General features: G+C 41.8%; 1 protein-coding gene across 2 annotated transcripts; it reads right to left on the bottom strand.

Moving 5' to 3' along the window:
* Positions 1 to 861: 861 nt before the first annotated feature.
* Positions 862 to 13,789, bottom strand: HMOX1 (heme oxygenase 1). Of its 2 annotated transcripts, XR_007244738.1 has the most exons (6): positions 13,545 to 13,789; positions 12,991 to 13,111; positions 3,798 to 4,289; positions 2,904 to 3,012; positions 1,336 to 1,561; positions 862 to 1,302 (listed from the first exon to the last, which is right to left on the bottom strand). XR_007244738.1 is itself a non-coding variant. In XM_048499158.1 (5 exons), the coding sequence occupies exons 1-5, from the start codon at positions 13,553 to 13,555 to the stop codon at positions 1,425 to 1,427; spliced, it is 870 nt and encodes a 289-aa protein (XP_048355115.1). In that variant the 5' UTR covers positions 13,556 to 13,788; the 3' UTR covers positions 862 to 1,424. The 2 variants fall into 2 exon arrangements, 1 of the variants encoding a protein (XP_048355115.1); XM_048499158.1 differs by having other exon boundaries at positions 862 to 1,561; positions 13,545 to 13,788.
* Positions 13,790 to 14,026: the final 237 nt, after the last annotated feature.

Genomic DNA, 14,026 nt, shown 5'->3' with positions numbered 1-14,026 from the left:
GGTCTCCTGCCATAGTGGGAGACCTGGCCTCCTTACCCTCAACCTGTTTGAGGCCAGGGAAATGATATGGTGGGAAGATAGAAGGTCTTTCCTCTTATATGCTGTAGTCTATCTCCAAATGCCTGAGTTTGCCTGGAGATAGAGTTCCCAGCATGAACTCAAAACATAGGTCTGCCTGTGAGGACTGGGGGAAAAATGCGGAATCCACCAGAGATTTACTAGGGACAAGGAAGAAGAAATAGGGGCAGCTGGTTTATATACAAAGAGTAAAAAAGAATGTATGGTAGCTGTGAGCATACTTTCCTTTCAAGCATTTATCAGCATAGTCACACAAAAAACCAACAACCCCAGAATCTGATAAAGGACAAACTCCATTCAGTCAACTCCCACGAATGTTTAATGGTAGTATTTCTGTAATTCACAGCTTTAATGGTTGTGCGTATAGATCAGTGGTGGCGAACCTATGGCACGGGTGCCAGAGGTGGCACTCAGAGCCCTCTCTGTGGGCACGCACAGAGCCCCCCCCCCCCCCCCGCCCACCCACACATCCAGGCTGGCTTGGGCTGCTGGGCTCGATTATTAGCCTTAAACCTAAGACCTAGTTTTGGGGAAGCAGTATAGGCAACCCTGTCAAGCGCTGTTAAACCCCACTGATTTTCATGCAAAGAACTAAAGTGTGATCCTTTACCTGGGAGTAAGCTCAGTTGCTGGCAATGGGGCTTGCTTCTGAGTAAACCCTCCTAGGGTCGTGATTCACCCGTTGGAAGAGTTGCACGGCTGCTTCAAAGCAAAGCCACCGACTACCACCCAGCTTGCTCCCGAGTAACACACACCCGGGAGCCAACCACTTTTTCTAAACTAAAACCTCAGTATTCAGGTTAAATTGCCGGCACTTTGCAATAAATAAGTGGGTTTTGGGTTGCAATTTGGGCACTTGGTCTCGAAAAGGTTCGCCATCACTGGTATAGATTATGAAGACAAATACAAGATTTTAGCAAGATTATTGAGATGCTGGCTTCATTTCCCCCCAGAAATATAAAGTTTTAAACTGGTTGAAACAACATCTTGCATTTCAGCACCAAGAGAAGCAAGCAACATAGGATTAGACATCTGCATTAAAGAAACACTGGGCAACCAGCTTTCTCTCTCCTGACAAGTCATCCGTTTGTCTTTGAGTCTTCTTGTCTGAAGGCCTGCCAGATCATGGCATTTCAGGATGATTAAGAGAAATGTTTCCAACAAAAATGCTTGCATTCTTTGAAAACTATTCATGAAATAGTCTATATTGTTAATGAGAGGGAAATGGTCATGCTCAGAGCACCGTAGGCTGAGGAATCAAAGCAAGACTTTCCTCCACAAGGGAAAGATCAGTCAGTTTTGGAAAAGGCAAGTGCTGGATGGAAAACACTTGAGGTACTCTCTGTTCAGAAAGCATACAAGCCCACAGCCAGTGTTGCTCCTACGAAGAAAAGTGCAAGGACCAAGCGCAGGAGTGGTGTGCTGGGTAGCATGTTCCTATGCTGCATCTGTGTCTGGTCATTTTCCGCTGTGGCAACTGTACCTACATCAACAAAAGTGAAAAATGTATTGTCAAAGGCTTTCATGGCTGGCTTCAACCCACCACAACCAAAAGTGAAAAACTTGTCAGGATGGAAACCAGGTGAAGAGGTTTTGTTTCTAGCCTATTAATGATGCTCCAGAGACATTGATAGCATCGCTGGATGCCAAGAGAGCATCTACACCAGACAAATGATCCAGAAAGGTAATATTACAGCCCAACTGGACAATCAAGACTGCACAAATAGCATGGAAAACTCATTTGCTAGGTCGAACCTTGAAATGGAAATTACTAGAAACCGAGAGCTTCCAAAGATGTCAGCCACCAGGGTAAATTTTATGATTATGCTACATTTCATAATCAAACTGTGTAATACAAAAATACCAGGAAGCTGGTGGCAGGGTAGGGGAACAGAAAGAGAGGGAACTTTAAAAGGCTCCCCCCCTTTCCGCCAGACAGAGGTCAGCAAAAATGTTTCACTAGAGATTGGCCTGTGTCTTCAGGGCAGCTGATCTCTGTCAGTCACACAAAGGTCCCAAACCTGATCCTTAAAAATAGGACCCTGCTGAAGGCACAGTTTTCCTTCATTTGCAGCTGTGGCCTAATCTGTGAGAGGGAATGACTGTACAAATACATCCTCCTTATAAGGGATGTGAATTCCTGTGTCACTCAGATAGCTAATTACACCAGGGTGAGCTCTTTGCTTTGAAGTACCGTGGGCTTCTACGTGATTCTGTTCTGTATAATTCCATATAATCATTGGGCTTCCATATAATCCTGTTAAGTGCTAAAGTGATGAGGCATGGCAAATTAGTCATCTGTAATCTCACTTGGTCTCTACTACACATGTAAATACATTTCATATCCATTTTTTCTGTCTCTCAACTAAAGAATGCTGAACTATATAGTTTTGTGAAAGGACTAGAGACGTTGGTCAGGAGCTCCCCTACAAACTCAACAAGCTACTGGGTATGCCATGACAGCTGAAGTGGTTAGAAATTGGTACCAAAGCAGTTGATAGGTACAACTACCCTGAAGAGTCAGCCAACGAGCAATAAATGTAAATCAGCAAAGGCCAGTGGTTTTTTTGTTACAAAAACATGTCAGCATTCTTAGGTTAGGTTGTACTGGTTTCTCTCAATTGCCCCCTCAGGACTTCAAAAAGCATCCTCACCCCAGTGCCCTAACTCAGTACTGGTGAGTCCCACCACACACACACACACAAAAACCCTGACAAAAATGAGGAAAATGAAGGGATCCATCATGTTTTCCACCACTTAGAGGTTTATACAGAAAGATGTAAGCAGTATGACCAGAAGAGTAGGAGCTTTTTGGAAATTCTTACTGTGTGCTCTGTTGACTCCTCTTGTGTGAAGCTCCTGCTTTGGTTGTGAAGCGCTGCCATTTGCTGATGGCTGTCCTTTAGTTATCAACCTCTGCAGTTCCTCAAACACCTGGGAAGACAGATAACAAATTAATGTTGTTACTATGAACTGTTCTTTTGGCTATTTCACTGGATCTAATGGGACTTCGCAAAAAGAATTTTAGGAAAGCTAGAAAATTCTCCAGGATCCTTGGCCTCCCTACTGAGATAAACATGAATCTGAAACTCACAGCAGGCCAGGGAGATATTGCAAATATGCTCGCACACAATTTTAAAAAGGTGGCAAATCCCCATGGTAAATCACACATTACATGTAATGTGTAGCTTGGTCTTGGACACAGTGCCTTCCTGGTGGGCCAAAGACAGCCAGGATCAAGCAGTGTCAAGGCCCAGTAGCTTTGCTAGTGCAACAGGGACCACTAGGCTTGGGCCCTTCAGCAGCAACAGTGATCAGTGTCTGCTCACCTGTTGCCTCCTCCAACACTCCAGCCCGTTGGCAATGAGGGAGCTGATGCATTGTTATCATATGGTACTAGAGCCAGGTGGCTCCTGTAGTGCTGGCTTGTTGCACCATAGAGACTGCTCAGCTTGGGATTCTTTAATTTCCCCTCTGCCCCTGCCTCCCCTTAGAAAGTGTTCTGTGAAACATGAAAGATATCTTCATTGTGAGTTATAAGGAGCTATCATTTCACTACCTCTGTTTCAATTTACAGAAGTACTTTCTTGGTGGAAGAAGTCCAGTGAAGCTCTTGGGAATTTTTACCATCTCCTAGCATCATGAACATTAATGCCATCGTGACTTTGAAGGCAGCTGCAGCCTACGTGGCAAGATGATAGAGATGGGCAGTTACTCACTTCTATATTCAGCTGGAAAGTTTTCTCAGCCTCTTCAAGAATTCTCTTCTCAGTCGCTGCGTCCATGGGGATCGTGTTCATCCGAGCTCGATAGAGTTGCTTGAACTTGCTGATGTTGGTGATTCCAGGGAAGCTGAAGAAAGTCAGGCCTTCTCCAGTTTTGGGGAGATGAAGAGAGTTCTGTGCAATCTTCTTCAGAATCTGACCCCCAGAGAGATCTCCCAGGTAGCGGGTGTAAGCGTGAGCCACCAGGAGCTCGGGTTCATGCTGGCCTACATGATGAAGTCTGTCTACGTACTTCTGAGTTGCCTCGTGACACTGGATCTCCCATCTCCATGTAGGTCCATAGAAATACTCCAAGTCTTTCTCCAAGGCAGCAGTGCGATTCAATTCAGCTGGGAAATAAACAGGTGCGTACACTGGGTTGTCCTTATTCCTCTCACTTTCCTCCTCTAGAGCTGAATAGATGTAGTACAGTGAAGCTAAATACAGCTGAAAAGGGGTTGGGAAGGAGAAGAAAGCCTTAATTTCAAGGTTGCCATTTAATTATGCAGACTAACCTTCTACTTTACATAAAGACATTATTTATTTATTTGATACACTTCTGGATTCACAAGGCAGCCATTGACATTGATATGCAGTAAATAACATAAAACAGAATTACGCTAATAAACATATAACACAACACATTAAAATCAGAGCCTGCCTTAAAGCAAATCAGCCTTACAATTCAATATCTTACAGTGGTGTTTAGGAGAAACCCGCTCTTTTGAAAATTAAACGTATACAGAGCAATCCTAAGCAGGTCTACTCAGAATCCTATTGAAGTCTACTTAATAGGACTTACTCCCAGGAAACCTTTCATAGGATTGCACTGTCAGTATTCTTAGACAAGAAAGAAAACCTTCACCTAGCATCTAAAATCAGATAACCAAGACACCAGATGAACTGCTGTGGAGAGGACCATTCATGAAAGGGATTCAACCACAGAGAAGCCCCTCTTCCAGAAGTCACCCACCTTACTTCAGAATGTGTAGCACAGAATAGGGTGGGACCATTACAGCAGGAATTACAACCATCACCAGACTACAGAGATCTGTACTTTTAGACAAAATGGCTGTTTTGGAGAGTGGAGTCTATCGTATTATACGCTGTGGAGTTCTCTTGCTGCCCCAAACCCCATGCTCCCCAGCCTCTACCCCCAAATCTCCAGACATCCCAACCTGGAGTTGCAACCCTACACAGAGAGAAGGGTCTGTATTTATTAATTTACTTATTGTGTACCTGGTAAACACAACTGCAATCCATGCAAAGTTTGCATTCTACCACAGTCACCATTTCACCATCACTATTGTAGTAAGATGACATGTGAGAATAGGCATATAAAAATTAATTTAGCAATTTCTTTAGCTCCAAGAAATGCAGAGTATTAAACAGTATTTTTCAGTCTCAAAGACCTCACGTGCATACCATTTTTTTTCAAAAGCAAATTTAAATATGCTACCACTAGGGGAACCATAAGGCAGATTTGCAAGTGTCTCTTTTTAAAAAAAGTTTTGTGTTATAAATCTGGAAAATTAGACACAATTTGACAGTTCTTTATTGGCTGCAACAAATATGCTTCTGCTAAAGATAAGTGGATCTCAATATATATTCAAAAATGGACCCCAACTCCAGAGGTAGAAATTGTAGCTAAATTGTTAGCAGATGTTAATCCTCGTGTGACTCTCGCAGTGGCAAAATTCCTGTCCATGGCATTAAATAATAATAATGGTGTCTCAAAATGTAATTCTATCATTTATAATTATGTACCTTGTATTTTCCTGTATTTGCTTTTGACCACTCCCGACAGATGGCCATCCATCTTCTGTTCAAAAACCTCCAAAGAAGAAGACTCCACCACCCTCTGAGGCAACGTATTCCTCTGTCAAACAGCCCTTCATGTCAGGAAGTTTTGTCTAATGTTTGGGTGGAATCTGTCAAACTATGAGGAAAAGAGATTCCACCTAAACATTAGGAAGAACTTCCTGATGGTATGGGCTGTTTGACTGTGGAATACACTGCCTTGGAGGGTGGTGGAGTCTCCTTCTTTGGAAGTTTTTAAACAGAGGCTGGATGTGGATGACCATATGCCTGGAGTGCTTTGATTGTGTGTTTCTGCATTATAGGGGGTTGGACTGGATGGCCCTTGTGGTAGCTTCCAGTTCTATGATTCTATAATTCAGTTGGTCTGGAAGCATAAAGAAGTGAAGAAATAGGATAGTATTTGATGTCTGCCCAGTCTTAAATTACTATCCACAGACTGCTCTTTCATTTTTCCACACCTTGGAAAATTCTTGTTTGATTGAACACTGGGATTTAATTATCTGGTACCAAGGCTTCTATCTAAGAAAAGGATAATATTTTTCAATGCATTTTGGTGAACTCCAGATTAGGCAGAAAAAGTTTTTAGAATATTTAATGGTATTTTAAAAGTGCTGTCTCGAGGGCAAAATATATTACCTGTGCTGATAAGCAATCAGAATATGGCTGTTCTCTACAACAGCCCTAGGGAGGTGTTTATTTTCCCATCAGGATTATTCAGTTTATCATGGTAGCCTGAGCAGATGACCAGGAGCTAACCTTTTTCCAATTTTGCCTGTACTTCACAGTATTTTCTTACACCCAATATCTCATTCTTAGATTCAATGTTTGAAAGTTTCCACGTGACCCAGAAAACATGACTCAGGCTGTTTTCCAGTGTCATAGTCTGTCTCTGACATGACTAAGCCTGAAATCCTTGAGCTTGCCCACTCCCTTCCTTTTGCCCTAAAGCATGAAGCTAAGATTGAAGGCTTCCTTGTCTGGGAAACTTTTGATCTAACCACAGTGTGATCTAACCACATCTGAATTCTAGAACTGTCACACATTGACCTTTCGTCTTGATTTAGAATCTCATTTACTGTGAAAGAAACAAACTCTATTTTGTTAAAGTGGCCAAATTAGGATGTAATAGCAAGTTGTGGTTCATTTATACCAGAAAGTCTTCAGCCTTGGCTGTGTGGGAATGAAAGGCCATAAGATCAAGAATTATCACTGCAGGTTTGCTCATGTTATTAAAAATGGTGGTTTGTTTTGAATGAAACCGCAGTTATGTGATTAGACTTTGCAGTGCTTCTAGAACTGTAGCTGTGAGGTTGTAAGTTGGAATCCTGAAATTTCCCTGAGGGAAGGAGAGAAACTCAAACATAAAGTGGCCTCACAAACATGGGCAAAAAGGTCCAAGTTTAACAGTAACCAAGCATGCTAATTCAGAGGGAAAGATCCTTACTGTATTCATCAGTACTGTATTCAGTACTGTATTTACAGTAAATTCCTGTAAATTTCTGTTTCCAAATGTCTGAGCTCTGATACAGAAGCTCAGACAGAAGCATTTTGGAGGGAGGGGGGTGTAGGGAGATGAACCATGTGTGTGGAGATGGTTCTGCACCTCCGTTCTTAAAACTGGATTCCATCCCTATTTCTGTGTGAATTGGACAGAAGTTCCATGTTTAAACTCATGGAGCTGCCCCCACTTCATTCAATTTGGCTGTCTAGTAGGGCTGCTTTCACACATGGTTGCAAAAATGTGCCCTTGCCACAACAGCAGCAGAAGGTGGCATGGGAATGGGCAGGAATAGCATCCACCATCACCCTGGGACCCCCTGCTTCTAGGGTTTCCAGCTTTTAAATGGGTCCTTCTGTCTGTCCCTTTAATATAATGTCAGTCTGCAAACAATTATATCAGGGAATGTTATTTATCTCCATGCCATGAAAAGCTTCCACAGCCCGTTTCCATTAATTAAACTTCTATTAAAGGACATTTCTCTCACAGCCACCTGGCAACCTTATCCACAGCTATGTCAATGCTCGCAATGCTGCCAGTAAATCCAGTAGATCAGATTTTGTCAACTCACTGACATTTTCCTGTACTGAGGAAATACCTCCTATTTTACACTGCTGCATTGCAAAACTGTGCTTTCAGTTATCAAATTGGGTTGCAAAAAGCAAACAGAGAGGTTCATTTAAAATATTACAGGAAGTTTCAGGAAAGACGACAGTGTAGAATATTGCCCAATCATCTGAGAAAATATTATGAGAGTGACAAGCCAAAATGCTCTTACATGGAAACCATTTTCACAGAAATAAAGAAGTTCTCTTATAAATAAGCTTGGGGGCACATAAAAGTTCCTGCTATCCATATAATTCCCATTATGGCATGTCTACAGGATAGGTTCGATGCCTGTACAAAGGAGAAATCTTTCCTCCATGAATGTCTAATCCTATTTTGAAGCTGTCTATACCCATAACCTTTGCTACATCTACTGGCAGTGAATTTAATGACTTTCCTTTTGTCTCTCTTGAATCTGTTACAAATAAACTTCATTGGGTGCCGCCAAATTCTAGTATTATTGGGGGGGGGGGGAGTTCTCATTATCCACTTTCTCCACCCAATACATAATGTTGTACCATTTGAATGTTCTCAAATTGCATTTTTGAGGGCTTGGTGCCAACATAACTAAGATGTTCCTGCACATCTCATCATGCTAGCTCCAACTATCCAAGAGCACTATCACTGATCCCATGTGAGATGAGGAGGGCTATTAACCCCAAAAGGAAGATGTTGTGAGAGGTTGCTCCAAATTGTGTATCTCTTTTGTCCAAAAGATTGCTAATCAACTTTCTTTTGGAAGCCCTTTCAGTTGGGTTTTGAAGACTGAGGACAGATTCATCAGACTACAATGTGGAAATGTACACGTTAAGTGGAAATGTTGAAGGGTGCCCTGTCCCTTCTTTTGAATACAATCCTCTCTACTCCAATCCACCTGCTATCTGATGTTGAATCAGTAGTTTTAAAACTTGTCAATCCCACAGCCAGGCAGCAGGAGGAAAATAGTTATGTATTATTTCATACAAATTATTTCATTCAAATGTTAATATATTGTTTGTGAACTAGAGTGTCTGAGGTTAAGCAATTTAAAAATCAGATATACAATTCTGCTCTGAATCGCAGTTAGAGTGCTAGATGAAGACTGGGGTAATCTGGTTTCAAATCCCTTCTAGCCATACTGGGCTATCTTGGGCTAGCCATTCTTTCTCAGCCTAACGTACCTCACAGGGTTATTGTGAGGAAGAAACTGAGGAGGGGAGAACCATGTATGCCACCCCAAATGGGATAACGGGAAGAATGGGATAAAAGTGCAGTAAATTAATGAATAGGGGTGTAGGACAAACCTGGCCAGAGGCAGGTTTCTCACCCTGAAGTAAAAAATGAACATGCCTTGGGTATGTGAATATATCTATTATCCACAACCCTGTGCTGTTATTAGTTCTGGAAGAGAGAAAAGGACAGGCAAAGAGAGAGTCTGCCCTTCCAGATTTACCATGAAGTGTATAAGTAATGGGGCTACCATCAAGCCTGGTTCCCCAATAAGTTCATGTGTATGTTAAAGGTGGGGGACAATTTCAACTGTAAAGCTACACAAAGGGTTAAACTTACTATCCTCTTGTATCACTGCCCAAAATCTGAATCAAGACTCCCATGTGAAACTGCAGTTATTCGTTGTAAAATGCTGAGGAGATCCATTAATGAATCTCTCAGTGTCTGCTCTGGTTTGGTCCTGAGACTTCACTGTACTCCTTGAAAGATTTTGCCAATGCTATATTCCCTTTGAACCTCTCACTCATTACTGTGCCCAATGAGAACTGCTTCTACAGTATCTGCAATTGGTTTCGAGTTAGATTACTGACTCATTTGTGATATGCCATGCTTCCCCCTCCCATCTGTTGCTTTAATCTAATTTTCAATGGAAATCTTTAGGATATATTAAGTGTCATTTTGCTGGTTGATAAACTGGTCCCCTGAACTTGTCTCTCAAGAATTGTTCAAATAGCCTCTTTGTTCTTTCCTGTTGACTTTGTTGAATCTGCGTTCCCGCTTACTGGCACCCCATTATGCATCCAGACCTACACCTATCTATTATCTCAAACTGGTTTTACTAGGTTGTGGCAGAGGGCGCTTGCCGCTCAGCTTGCATTTAATTAGCTTGTATGATTAGTGCTGGCAAACTTCTACAAATCAGAATTTGCTCAAATTCAACAAAAGGGCCTGGGGTGTTGTGCCCTCCTCTCAGAGGGTATTCGAATTAGCGTGGTTCTTCTTCTGCCTGCCCTCCCTGCTCATTTTCACAGTTGTGGAGTCAGCTTGTTTTCCTCCACATATGCCTTCAATAATGATTTTCAAGGGCAGGTGCTGTCATTATCAGTGGTATAATTGGTGGCACTCCCTAGAATGGAACTAAAGTATCAATATATCACTGGAGCACTGGAACAACAGGCTTAACAGATTCTCTGAATCCCCAGCTTTTTTTAAAAAGTATCTTCCGTCACAGAGAAGATGCCCTTTTCCTTATATTATCTTTTAAAAAATAAACGCTGGGAATTAGAACTTGCTGAACCTATTGTTAACATGCAACAGAAATCAAAATGCTATCTGTGGACTGGTTGTTGAAAAATGCATACTTGAGTTATCCTTGGATAGATTTAGAGTGTAATGTGTTAATATGACAAACACTTCTTTGAAAACACAAGTATCATAGAGGAAAACTTGGTGGGGAGCCTGAACTGTCCTTATCTCCCTATTAACTCCACATCTGGAGGTAAACCTGGATTGCTGCTGCATAAAGGAGCTGTGGCTGCTGCATAAAGGAGCTGATTGCTGCTGCTCCAAGGAGCTGTGGCATTTACTACCATTAGCAGGCCAGATTGTCAGGGAATCTTTTTCTTATCATTATCAGAATTTTGTTTCCACCTTTAGTGTTGACTTTCTAACCCAAACACTTTCTAAATTATTCTTCTCCACTTCTGGTCTTTTAACTTTTCCTGTGCAATCGTATTCTTCAGATGAATTACAAAGCCTGAGCTGGATCTACTGGTGCTTTCTGTATACAGAGGGCATTTCTGTCCACAGAGCTTTGGCTTTGTCCCCAGACCTTCCTACTGTAGCTCAAAATGCCACCCCCACCCCCACCCAAATGCTGCTCCTTGGGACAGAAGATCCTCCAGAACAATGGTTCTCAACCTTCCTAATGCCGCGACGCTTTAATACAGTTCCTCATGTTGTGGTGACCCCCAACCCTAACATTTATCCATTTTACAGATGGAGAACACTGATGCAGAGAGTCTTAGGCGACCCCTGTGAAAGGGTCGTTCGACCCCCAAAGGGGTCCCGACACACAGGTTGAGAACCACTGCTCCAGAACAATGGAGGGTGGAGTGAAGGTCTGCAGTGAGAAAAGGGGAAATTAGTGAAAATCAGCTCCCATTTGCAGAACTGTCCAGTGGATTCAAGCCCCTTAAGCACAGTAAACTGTTCATTGGAGTATGCAGCTTTCAGGGGTTTCTTTGTGACTTGGCAGAATACCTCCCTTAACAGCTAGAACTGAGTCCTTCGGGGGAGGGGGGTCTATAAACCCAATAAATAAATAAATAGACAGACAGACAGACAGACAGACAGACAGACAGATATAATCTAGTATTAAGCCTTAAAGGAAAAGTCCTAGTTACCCTTGCTTAGAAAAACCTCAGTGAAACCTATTCTGAATATTTTTTAAAAAGGATTAGGATATCAGTGGCAGAGTTCATCAGGTTCCACTGGAATCAATATGACTTTAAATGCTGAACACCTTAGTCTTTAAAAAAATCTATATCTTGCCTTAATCTTTATTTGAAAGAGGTAACTATTGAATTGCATTCAAATACAGTTGTCCTAGTAGAAATAATAATGAAGACATTGGCAGCCATATAAAAATTCCTAATAATTATATATACAAACAACTCCTTTCAACAGAAGCAGATGACAGTTCCATATACATTGTTTATCTCGTGGGAAACAGCAGTCTTGTACATCGTGGAAAGGACCAGCAAGGAGAATACCCTCCGGCCCTCCTCTGTCATTCCCTTCTACAACTGTGACTAGGAACTATGAGACCTGGCTGAGGAGATATGCACCTGATGACTGGGATGTCAGATGGGGTAACTAGCATAAGAGACATTACTCAGGTCATGCTTATTGCATGACCTATAATACAATACAATACTGTAATACAGGAAGATCTAAGTGATGAACACTGCAGTCCTAAGCAAAGCGACACCATTCTAGGCCTACTGATTTCAACGGAAGTGAAGGTTGTAGCTTTGCTTAGGACTGCACAGAAAATTATTGAAACACTCAGGCTGGGTTTCTCTTGACCTGTATGCATGAGAAAAACTATAACCACTTTAAATGAGGCTTATATGGGCACAATTTTTCAAACTGGGATTTTGAAATAGACATTTAAGGATCTCGTCCATTAGTTTGATCTGTTCCCTTGCTGATTTAGTAACCCTTGCCCAGAAAAAAAGTCTCCTTTATTATGCCAATGTGGGGGTTAAACAGACCCCAAAGTAAGTAATAGAAATTAATGGAAGAAAAAAAACCTTGGGGTTGCATTGCAAAAGCCCCTCGTTGCCAAGAAAATATACAGGCTTCTAACATTTTGGCAGTAAAGGAATAAGAAAGCAGCAAATATACAGTTATATTTAATTTCACCCTTTATGCTAATATTAACATGCTAACACCATCACATTATCTAATTCCTGTAATGAAAGGAGTTTGACAGGGCTGCATTTTGACCCCAGATTTTTAAAATTTGTGTTTACGTTATCTCCCTCCCAAATTAAATCAACCAAATTAAATCACAGTAATTTCCATCTTCCTATATTGAATATTCATCAACTGTCATTTACATTTACTGTATGCAGATGGTGCTGTGTTATTAGTTTGTACGGGAGCAGGGTTGAACCATACACTTTGTGCTATGGCTAATTTTTGGCAGGACAACCAGTTGGTTATTAATTATAGTAAATCATAGTTTTTAGTTTTTCATAAAGTGGGTATATATAGAAAAGTTAGTCAGTCTTGGATTATACGCTGCAATTTGGGAGAGGGAGGATGAAACACCACAGCATAACTAACCACATTAATGCTGGTGAATATATGGAGTTGCATAAAACAAAGTTTATCACTCTCCCCACACACACTTTTCTGCATCAGTTTGAGGAGATTAAACTGATTCCACTTACTAGTACCAATGGGAATTATTTACATTTAGCAGTCCCTTCCCTATTCACGTACCTTAAATTCCCGAAGTGACACCTTCCCTCTCTGGAAACTCTTCATAAACTGTGTATTCTCTGCCTGCTCGTGCACCTCTTTGGTGGTTTCCTTCAGCGCTTCAGACAGATCTTGAGTTGTTCTGGAGGGAGTGGGTAGGTGAGAAAAGGTGGTGGGAACATAGATCAGTATTAAGAAGCATTTTCCAGTACCTTTTCTATATGAGGAATCTGCCAGTCTATGTGGAAACAAATATTCTAGGGAAGAGTAAATGTGAGCATCTTGCCTAGCAAGGGGAAAATGTCCCAAATTCCAGGGGGGGGGGGGGGACCAGTTCAAATTCAAACCCTCCACCTCCCCAAAATCAACTTCTTATTCTGTCTCCAAAACAAGAGTCTTGTCATAGTTTAAACACAAGCTCATAGACTGCACTGAAAGCTTTCTTATTGGATACATTTCAACAAGCAAGCTGGAGCCACAAGGAATTTGTTAATCTTCAAGGTGCCGCAAAACTGTAGTAACTGTGGCTGCAGAAGCCCACACTATCCCCCTTCTCTCTCCAAAACCACACATACCTCTCTGCCATGGTTCTGTTTTCCCTCCTGCTTCTGTGTTATCCGGGGTTTTTTTTTCTGTTTTTCCTCTGTGTTCTCTTCCCTCCAGAGTCTGAGAAACTTCTGAGTTGAGCAGCCCTTCTCCCACATCTTTCTTTATACTTTTATCTAGGGATCACGTGCCCAGCCCAGAAAGCATCTGACCTCAGTGTATAGTTCTCAGTGTATTGCAACATACCACTTTTCCCTCCCCACTGGCGAATCTCAAGCCTCCCTCTTCCTCCTTTTCTTCCTCCAGGGAGGGAGGAGGGAAAGTCACCTGACGCATCTTGACAGCTAAGCGCAACAACAGGATGTCAAGAGACTTCTCCTTCAAGAATGCTGGGCACTGTGCCCGAGATTAACTCTTCTTCTTCTCTGCAGTGACAATGTGCATTCTTTAGCATTGAAAATTAGTGAGATTAATCAAACTGTGCCATTGCTTTCATACAAAGACAGGATAT

The sequence above is a fragment of the Sphaerodactylus townsendi genome, linkage group LG06 (genome assembly GCF_021028975.2).
Source record: "Sphaerodactylus townsendi isolate TG3544 linkage group LG06, MPM_Stown_v2.3, whole genome shotgun sequence".
Classification (NCBI taxonomy): domain Eukaryota; kingdom Metazoa; phylum Chordata; class Lepidosauria; order Squamata; family Sphaerodactylidae; genus Sphaerodactylus; species Sphaerodactylus townsendi.
The sequence above is the reverse complement of the archived record's forward strand: the minus strand, read 5'-3'. Positions and strand labels throughout refer to the sequence as shown.

Coding starts and splice junctions, on each gene's coding strand:
- HMOX1 (XM_048499158.1), bottom strand. Junction 3,013..3,797: donor CTTTCCAGCTGAATATAGAA/GTGAGTAACTGC, acceptor CTGTCTTCCCAG/GTGTTTGAGGAACTGCAGAG. Junction 1,562..2,903: donor AGGAGTCAACAGAGCACACA/GTAAGAATTTCC, acceptor TTGTTGATGTAG/GTACAGTTGCCACAGCGGAA.